This window comes from Lolium rigidum, chromosome 1, assembly GCF_022539505.1.
Source record: "Lolium rigidum isolate FL_2022 chromosome 1, APGP_CSIRO_Lrig_0.1, whole genome shotgun sequence".
NCBI classification, from domain to species: domain Eukaryota; kingdom Viridiplantae; phylum Streptophyta; class Magnoliopsida; order Poales; family Poaceae; genus Lolium; species Lolium rigidum.
The window spans coordinates 85,873,878-85,884,020 of record NC_061508.1 but is presented as its reverse complement, the minus strand read 5'-3'; the positions used below and the strand labels follow the sequence as shown (position 1 = coordinate 85,884,020).

Here is a 10,143-nt window from a genome sequence, read left to right as displayed (position 1 = left end):
CCCTTCGTTGTTCCTATGTTCTGGGTTATTACATCCGTGTTAGGGTTGGGTTTTGTCTCACCCAATCCGGCCTGACACCTGTGCCCCGAGTCACCTAAGAACCACGAGTTGACATCAGTGACAACAACTCGACCCCATGACATGTACGTGCACACACGGTGTCTTAGTCGGGCTAGGGACATTTTGTCCCATTGTAACATGTACTAAGGAGTGTAGGTGCTCTCTCACCACACCCGAGTGGTAGTGGTGTCCCTATAAATACGTACACGTAACCTTCCTCAGAAGAAGGGAAACCGATCCAAGATATATACATAATTCTTAATGGTGTGCAACACCTTGAAAATGTAGGTCTCAACCCACATATTGGATGGATAGATCTGGGCTGAAATATCGATGTTCCGAAATGAGTGGAAGCTTTAAGACAACATCCTACTCATCAGAAACACATCTTGCGCGGGAGATGATCAACTCAGCGGAATCCTAAATGTTTCCACCCGCTCACGGGCCAGATGAGAAAGTCACTGGAACCCTAGCCGCTGTTGATGGAGAGATGCCAAAATTCTATGAGGAGAAGAGGGAGGAAATCGAAGAAAGGGGAGAATAAGAAAGGGCTCCTATGAGAGGCCAAAATTTCTCTACACTAGCAGGATTAACGGTACACTAGGCAAGCACGACCGAAGGCTCCTTCATCTAGCTATGAATTTCGACATCTCCTGATAAGAAATTAACGGTCAAAGAGTGGGACTATCAGCGCTAACACATACCATTGACAAAACTTGTTGACTGCCACTAAGATGTCCAATGACAATGGCCGGTCCGAGATGACCATCCATCTTGAGGCGTGGGGTGTTATTCTTCCTTGACCTTCCGAAATTGACTTTCTATGCATTTAACTCCTCCACGAAAAACGGGGGAGGTTTATGGCATGAGGCTTGCCATTGGTTGACTTTTATTTCCGTACTAATACGGAAGGATCCGCGTCGGCCTTATAACCACTCTTAGAGGGAGTAGTGCTTATAATTGTTTGTTTTGAAATATACCAGTTTATAAAAATTAATAGTCGTAATTATATTGGTCCAAGATTAATTTTTGGTGATTTTCTAGCTTGTCTCCTTTTTACGTTCATATATGGCTTTTACTATATGGCCCCTTCATCCCTTCGTTAAGGACTACAAGTCCGGAGAGCCTTTGTTCAAAAAAAAAAGTCCGGAGAGCCTCTTTAGATTGCTATGGATTATAAAACTTCTTTCATTTATTATCTTAATTCCCATGACTAAATAATGTAATTTCTCTCCGTTCTCTCGACCCTGCAATGCATGTTGTTTCCTCTCTATTCTTTCATGCATGTGAAAACTATTGATGCTTAAAGTAATTAATGGGAGTGGGTAATTGACCTTCTTGGTCCAAGCAAATTGGTCATCTAGCCTTACTATCCCTTATAGATGAATAAACCTGACCAAATTTGACAAAGTTGACTTGAGAGAATTGCTTACATTTTGGAACGGACTGAGTAGTACACTCCCTCCACTTTTATTTACCTCGCACTTTAGGTTTAGCCAAAATCAAAATTAATAAAGTTTGACCAACAATATAAGATAAAATATCAATATTCAGGATACCAAATGTATATAGTACTAGAATATAATTTATGACGATTCTAAAACTATTGATTTTATGTTGTAAATATTGATATTTTTTCAAACCATTTAATCAAATTTTTAAAAAGTTTGATTTTGACTAAACCTTGAAGGCAATGTAAGTAAAAGTGCAGAGCCTATAGAAACATTACACGAGTACAGTATGACTTAGTCGGGCTCCTTGTTCGATCAGCGCAATGATGTCATTAGGGTGGTTCACTTGCATGTGCATCGGATCTAATGACACCGCAAAGTCAGCCCAACGACATTGGGATGAGAGTGGCCATGGATTATTTAACTAGGATTACGCATTATAGCTCACTTCAATAGGAGGCCATACTAGGATACTTCACTTGCCTGGCTAGCTTAGGCAGGAATGTCAACCTGCTGAGAACTCTTGCACTGGAGCTACAGAGCAAGCGATCAAGCTGTTGCAAGAGAAACCGGATGCGAGATGAAGGCCCGGCGGAATGAGAGCAGCAAGAAGCCTCGCTGCGGAGGAGCGGTGGCGGCGTGGCTTCTGGTTCCGCTGCTCGTCCTCGTCCTGCTCAAGACCGATTGCCTGCTGCAGGTTACTCCCCGTAAGTCTTCTGAATTGAACAACTACCTTCGTTCGACAGTTTGTTGTACGTTTTGGTTTCAGGTGTGTTTCTATCTGTACGTTCGTTTAAGTTCATCATTCATATTTTCGCTTGCCGTTCTTAGTTTTATCGGTGTCACGAATCCAAGTTCCAGATAGGTGTGCCGTCTTGCCAAGCAGCTTCGCGAGAGCGTGGGTTAGATCCATATAGATGTATACATCTAGTATTCGTCAGAAGCTTGGTCCATACACATTGAGCAGTGACTATTATGGAGTTAACTGTTAACATATTTGTTGAACAGTTGCCATGAGCTTGGCTCTTTTGTCAGACAACATAAGCTTGAGCATTTGGATTTGAGAAGAACTAAACGACACAAATATTTCATTTTGTTTGAACATGTCAATGCATAGTTATGAAACTAATCTCACACTCTGAGATTAACGAGCTCGATCGGGTTCAACATTTGGTGATGCTATAAGCGTACCTGCCTAGAACCGGTTTTGTGTTTTAATTCGTTCTGCAACATGTCTCTCGAGAGCGTGTTGTTCATACTATTTTGGTTCGAATTTATTAATAAAGGCCGTGTGCATCATCATGATGCAGAGGCTGGGGTGCTATCCCCTTTTCGAAAAAATGTCTCTCGAGAGTGTGTTGTTCATTTGTTTTTTCAGAATTGAGTGGTGCATACTGTATTTTTTTTGTTTCAATAGTAATACATCTTTGTGACCACGATAGAACTACTCTGGAACGTGACCTGCGTTCCATGTTTTGCGGTTAAAGAGACCCTCGTTACCCAAGTTTCAGATGAAACTGTTAACAAGGTTTCGTCTTGAGGCGACCCAGCCTAGATTTGTTATCCCTATGATCGTGAACATTATTAACGGCTGGTTTTAACGGCGCCAGCAGGCTAGCTAGCTATGCATGTGTACTTCTAAACTGAAATTCTGGCAATCCTCTTTCTTTGTCCCAGGGTTAGACTGTGAAAGAGTACGGCAGGGGCAGCAGCTAGTTGACGTGGCCAAGTTAAAAGATGCGGATCCTACGCCGAAGACACCTGGTAATCCCACAGTAGTATTTTGCTTAGGATCTAGGAATTTTCAGTTCTCTAATAAAACATCGATTGGCGTTAACAAGTATATGCCACCTGGTCCTTCATCGAATTCAGATTCAGCCACCGAAGCACCACGATCTCATGCATTAAGTGACGAGATCGCCGGCCATAGCATCGATGCGATCAAAGGTAAACAATGGCTGGCCTTCTGCAAGATCCGAGGTTAAAATAGCATGTTCAAGAGTCTAAGTGTCTAACGAATGTGCAGTGCATCGCATGTGACAACAGTCAAGAGTCGGGTCGGTGGATCTACCAAGAAACCTAATACTAAATTAAATGAAATAGAGTCAGCAGTCAGCACTCAGCAGATCCAAGTAATCAACAAAAGAAAAATGAATTTCTGACCATGATGAGGGTCAACTAGTATTGCGCTTAATCATTTCTTATAGATGTGAACTATACTAGCATTGGCTAAATGAATAGTTACGGTATGATTGATATGTTATCAACGGTTCGAATTGCTTCTCATGCTTATGATTCAAATATTTAAACCTGGTACACTATATATGAGTATAGATAGGATGACTCCATGCATAAGTTTTCTATTTTTTATAGGTTTTTGAACTTTTTTCGGTTGCATTTAAATTTTCCTTGAATTTACAGAATCTGCCATTTGTATTAGGTGGATGCAAATTTGAAGTTTTGGTTATTGTTTTTAGGTACCACACTTGCATGGCATATCCAAGTAGTTAGTGAACTTAAGACATGTGCTTGCATTACCTACATCTATAGTTTCAATTTGAGTTAAATAGGTTCAAGGTAAAAAAGGCTTGTTGATTCAAAAGATTTCCAAAGAAATTGTGTTGGATTCTTACCCATAGGAATTATTCCTATAGAGGTCGTGTAATTCAAAAGATTGAAAACCCTACAAAACTCGGAATGGATTCTTTTTCTATACTACAATTTCATACAAGATTTCTAACAAGAGATTAGATTTCTTGAAAAATTTCATGCATGCGTTTCGATGCCAAAGCTGATATTGATCGATTGCAGATCTCAAACACGAAAAGGACTCTCTCGCAATGAAAGCGGCAATAGATGGTTCTTTGAGAAGTTCAGGTAGCTACAAAATGCAAGTCAACACGGTTTGGTTGCGGGCGCTCTGTGGCTTTGTTAGGGCAAGGCGCCGAGAAAACATTTTAACTATTCTTGTTTGGACATACGCAGATGTGGCAGCACCAAGAAGCAAGTTGAGCTGCAACTTCAGCAGCAAGCGCATGAACACCTGCGCCATGGAAGGCGACGTCCGCATGCACGGCAAATCCGGCAGCTTCTACGTGGTCGCTGTCTCCGATGACAGCTACCGGCCGGAGAATGGGACGGTCGTGATCCGCCCGTACCCGCGCAAGTGGGAGAAATGGTCAATGCTGACGGTCCGGGAGGTGACCATCCACTCAGGCGCCGCGGCCGCCGCCCCGCCACGGTGCACGGTGAGGCACGACGTCCCCGTTGTGGTCTTCTCCACCGGCGCCTACAGCAGAAACTTCTTCCACTCCATGACCGACATCGTCATCCCCCTCTTCAACACGGCGCGGGAGTACGATGGCCAGGTCCAGCTCGTGGCCACCGACTACAAGCACAAGTGGATCACCCAGTTTCGGCACATCCTCGCCGCGCTCTCCGTCTACCCGGTCATCGACTTCGACGCCGACGAAACCGTGCGCTGCTTCCCTTCGGCGCGCGTCGGCGTCGAGGGCCACGCGGAGCTAAGGATAATCCCTGCGCTCTCCAGAAAGGGCTACACGATGACGGACTTCCGGGACTTCCTCCGGTCGGCCTACTCGCTGAAGCGCGCATGGACAACCCCCGCGAACCGGAGCTCCGGCGGGCAGAGGCCCCGTCTCGTGATGGTACTGAGGCGGAAATCGAGGTCGCTCACCAACGAGGCGGAGGCCATAGCGACGGCCACGGAGGTCGGATTTGAGGTGGTGGCCGCGGGGCCGGAGATGGTCGCGAACATGGCCGAGTTCGCGGAGGTGGTGAGCTCGTGCGACGTGATGGTGGGCGTGCACGGCGCCGGGCTCACCAACATGGTGTTCCTGCCCAACAACGGCACGGTGATGCAGATCATCCCGTGGGGCGGGTTGAGGTGGAATTGCTTCACCGAACTAGGGCTTCCGGTGCCAGAGATGGGGATCCGTTACGTCGAGTACGAGGCTACCGCGGAGGAGACAACTCTCAAGGACGTATACCCGAGGGACCACGTCGTCTTCACCGACCCTTTAGCCATACACAAGAAAGGATTCGATCCAGTGTATGAGATCTTCCTCGAGGGCCAGAACGTCACCCTTGACATCGACCGCTTCAGAGGAGCCATGCAGCAGATCTACCAGTCCGTCACCATCGCATAGATTACGCTAGTCCGATGTTCTTATGCATGCATATGATTGCGAAATGTATGCTATTTTTTATGTTAATTCCTTTCCAATTTTGAACGAAATATTATTGATAGTCACATTACATGGGAATTATAATTATGTAAAGCGTAATGCCAAAGAATGTGTGCATAAGTGAGATCTCAGTTAGTTACTACGAGGTTTTCTACCATAAAAAGTTAAAAACCAGTGAACATTCCTTTGAATACAGAACGGGTGAATAAATAATCAGTGGATATATGATATCCATCGGGAGTTGATCGAGAGCAGAACATACTTCTTCGCACGTACTACAGGCAAAATCCTCACCGCAGCCCCATAAATCCCATCTCACTGCCACCTATGGCGGTGGTAGGGCGCATTGCTATCCTACTTGTTCCTTCTTCCCACTGTGAGGGATCAAGGAACGAGGATGATCGACCACAGGGAAGGTGGTGCATAGACAACAAAACTGAAGCTAGGTGACACAGTCAAAAATGTTAAAGAGATAAATCCACAACGAGATACACAAGAGTGAACAAAAAAAGCTAGAGATAATGATAAACACTCATGAAAGTAAGAAGAGAGAATATCTTATTAGGCCCTCAATTAAAATCTGCTTCCCCATTTGACCCTAATTTTTTTCTTCCCTATTTGACAGTAGGTGTAAATTTTGCTCCCTATTTGACACTTCCGTCACTTCTGTTACAATATATGGCGAGTCTTCAGTTACATGGAAAACAACCCCTAGTAGTTATTACAACAATTTACAAGGTTTGACGAGAAATCTATTACTTGCATCTGTACTATTCCCGTCTCTCGGGGTGCTCGCGAGCTCACGCGTCTGATCGCCATCCAACGGCGCTCCTTCCTCCAACCGAAAACGTGATGCTTCCACCAGGGTGTCCACGTGTCAACCATTTTTTAAATTCGGTCAAAGATCCTCAGGAGAGAGAAAGACAAGACGATTCCAAATTCTCTCTCTCTCTCTCTCTGGCGACCACTTCCGGTTGCGCATCGGTGGCGAACGGGTGTGGCGGGGCTTCGAAGATTGGAGCAGCGTTGCTACATCAACGCCTCTGTCCTGCATATGTGTGGTCCCGCGAGCTTGGGAGCACCTGTTCGTCGTCTCTCCTGTCTCGATTTGGAGGCGATTCATCAGTGCTTCGGCGTACTTTCGGTGGCAGATCGAGCTGGTAAGTAGCTTAGCCTTAGCCCTTCCTGCTTTACTGGTGTATTCATGGGTTACGCGTGCACGCACCTTACACTGTAGTTTGGGTTCTGCTTGCTGGTATTCGTGGTGGATTTTACCTGATTTGGGTTATGTTCATGTTGATTTTGTAGGGTTTGTAGGGTATGTGATGGCTAGTGTGTTGCGCATCTGTACATTTTGTTTGTTCCATGTTATTTGTCTATGAGATCAAATATGCTACATAATCCATGTATTTTTGTTTGTTCCATGTATATGTTTTGCTTAAATTACAAACAACATATGATATGAGTCCTTATTCTTTCTAGGTTCAAACTTTTCTAGACTTGTATGTATGTTTGCATTTAAATTACATATTATTGCGCTTGATATAGTATTTTTTTTGTTCCATGTATGATGTATTACTACCGAAGTTCACTTACATGCCAATAAGTGTTTATACATGTTAGTACCAGTTGTATTTTACATGGTTGTTAGTTTTCAGTAATGTCTCTTTATTGTCTATTTTACTAAGTGTTCCATATGATGCATGTTGTAACTCTGTGGTCTAATTTTTTCCACATTTCCACACTTTGCATTTGTTTATAGGTGATATTCATAATTTTTCATTCGTATTGTTCAAGTTGGGACACATGTTGACAATAATACTAGTGGCATATATCCTGTCAACACTTGTTATGTTCCTTTTTTACCGAGTAGTTTTAGTAGTGACCTAACCATTTTATCGTCCTCGTGATGCAGAAATCACACACTCCCATAAGCAGTGCATGGTCTATACTGACGAAATATAAAACATTGAGGCGGAAATTACAGCTAAAAGCCAATGTTGATGATACAAGGCATGCGTCTGATGTTCCGGATGAACAACCATTAAGAGATGAAGTTCCATCTATGAATGAAAACAAGCAAGTCCACCATGCAGATGTGGTTGATACTGGGACATGAAAATTTTGTATTTAGAAGAAAAATCAGATACATTTAAAGATACTTTCTTTGAATTGTATTTTTTCCTTTCCATATAGCCTAATGTATCACAAGTTACACATGTGCGACATATGTTTAAAAGTGCTTGTTCGTTTTCAATGTGTTTTTTTACATAGGAACGTCTTCAACCATTCATTCCTTATGAATATAGTTAGAGTTTTCAAGGCTATGATTGAATCCCAATGGAATCTACTAATGAGAGAAGGCTTTGGTGAAATGCTAGTAATGAACTTCTCGAAGATGATTCCTGAGCTTTGCAAGTTGTTGATGGCACGTTTTGATCCAAAGACATGTGAACTTGACTTCGGGGATATATGTTACTGATGTAGCTATCCACAAGGTTATCGGTGTTCCCATAGGCACCAATCATGTCATGTATTACAGGGACAATGATGCCGCGAGTATCATACTGTATGTGTTTTCAATCAACGATGGAGTTCATCCAACTATTTCATCTATGGAGAAGAAGCTACGACGAGCATTCCCTACAGACGATGCCTTCCTTAGGAAGTTTCTTTTGTATATGATGAGCTCTATGTTTGCCCCAACAACATGCACAAGGGTGAGCCCAAAGTGCTACCCTTCATTGATCAACACCACAACCATAAGTGGGAAGAAATTGGCAAGATTCACAATTGACATCTTAATACAAACTGCAAATGCAATGGGTAGTAAGAACTGGTTCAAGCCTTGTATGCGGTTTCTGATGGTGAGTGTATATTAATTTTTTTGTATTCAGTTTGCATGGTTAATTTTAGATGCTTCGATTACCATTAGACTAGTATATTATTTGATCAGGATAAAGTCATGCTCTGTTCAGATACTATATGTGGACTCTCTGGCTATTGATGCACTAGATGTTTCGGAGGATGGAACTTGAGCCTGTATTTGGAGTAACAAGATGATCAGGCTTGCAGTTGGTCTTGATAGAAACATTGGAGGATCTTTTAGGAGGTTACGGTACGATATCTCTCAACCTCCGGAGGTTTATATAGAAGTGAGTGATTTCTAGCAGTTTCAAAACATATGTTAACAAAATATGTTTTTATTCTTGTTGTTTCCATCTTAAGGCTTGCTTCAAATACAAACCATCTCTCTTTTCAGCAGAGTCTCCAGTTATCAATTTATTCATGCCACACCACACCCTGGGCAATCCCGATGAAGCGGTAAGAATTTTATTAAGTGGAAATGCGAGTATTTTTTTGTTTTGTTTGGAATGTACTTTCATATATGGATCAATTAGTCATAGTTGTTATGGAATTTTCTTTTTCTGAATTTAATAAATGTTGTCATCTTATTTGTTCTTTGTTTTCATATTATATAGCGGTTAGCAAACTATATTCTGTTGTGACTTCTGATGTCCTTGAAAAGGAAAATACCATGCATATTAGCCCCAGCCTTATTTCTATTTTTTTACATACCTTATGAAATTAAATCTCCCATAACTAACCAATGTTCATGTAGAGGGACATTGGGATTATATAGCCAAGTTACAAAATTATCGCTTTCAGCCCCTTGACAAGGACCATAGACACACACCAAAGTCCAAGAATCAGATTTATTCATAGATGTGAACTAAATTTTAATTGCAGATCCATGTTTCTCCAAAATTTACCCACGGTTGCATTGTTCCATATAACTATACTACCACCAGAGTCTCCCACAAAAGGTGAGCAAAACAGTTAAATCTCCTTGGACAGAAACTTTTAATAAATGTGTGATCAAAGATTTCACATTTTGTCTCTTGTAAACATACAACTGCAGCCCCACTTTCCTCAATTTTGTTATAAAGTGTGAGTCTTTTATCTTTATCCTTTCGGCCCTTAACTTTCCAATCAAGCACAGGCCAATCCATAATTGTATTTCCCATAAAAACAATATATAATGGAGGCATGAGTAACTGACATAATCAGACAACATGATAATATTGCAATATAAAGTAGCTCTAACAACATAGCACACATATAAATCCAAAGGATGGCAAGTCTTGCATATAATAGATAAAACCAACAAAAATAGAGAGGACCCAGAACAAGGCCAAATATGCCCTGACAGTTTCTATTCATTATCACTGTCATCTTCAACACTATTCTTTGGCTTGGCCATAAGCTTCTCCATAGTCAGTTTGGGCTGAGGAATCCGAGGGCTTTGGAAGCCCACCAACATCTGGAAGATCTGAACCCTTTGGAACATGTTTGGCCCTGTCGTCAGCATTACTTTTATCGTCGTCATGAGAAGCGTCATCCATGATAACATCAATTTTATC

At 42.3% G+C, this 10,143-nt stretch overlaps 1 protein-coding gene across 1 annotated transcript; it reads left to right on the top strand.

Annotated features, from left to right (window-relative positions):
• Positions 1-2,091: 2,091 nt before the first annotated feature.
• LOC124648532 (beta-1,2-xylosyltransferase XYXT1-like) lies at positions 2,092-5,680 on the top strand. The gene is made up of 5 exons (XM_047188281.1): positions 2,092-2,218; positions 3,189-3,275; positions 3,384-3,458; positions 4,323-4,391; positions 4,497-5,680. Exons 1-5 carry the CDS (start codon positions 2,092-2,094, stop codon positions 5,678-5,680), a joined length of 1,542 nt encoding a protein of 513 aa, XP_047044237.1.
• The last annotated feature ends 4,463 nt before the right edge of the window (positions 5,681-10,143 follow it).

Bases quoted from the DNA above. Each gene is read 5' to 3' on its own strand.
- LOC124648532 (XM_047188281.1), top strand. From the start codon at position 2,092: ATGAAGGCCCGGCGGAATGAGAGCAGCAAGAAGCCTCGCTGCGGAGGA. The intron at 2,219-3,188 runs GTAAGTCTTCTG...TCTTTGTCCCAG, and splicing joins CCTGCTGCAGGTTACTCCCC to GGTTAGACTGTGAAAGAGTA. The intron at 3,276-3,383 runs GTAATCCCACAG...CATCGAATTCAG, and splicing joins TCCTACGCCGAAGACACCTG to ATTCAGCCACCGAAGCACCA.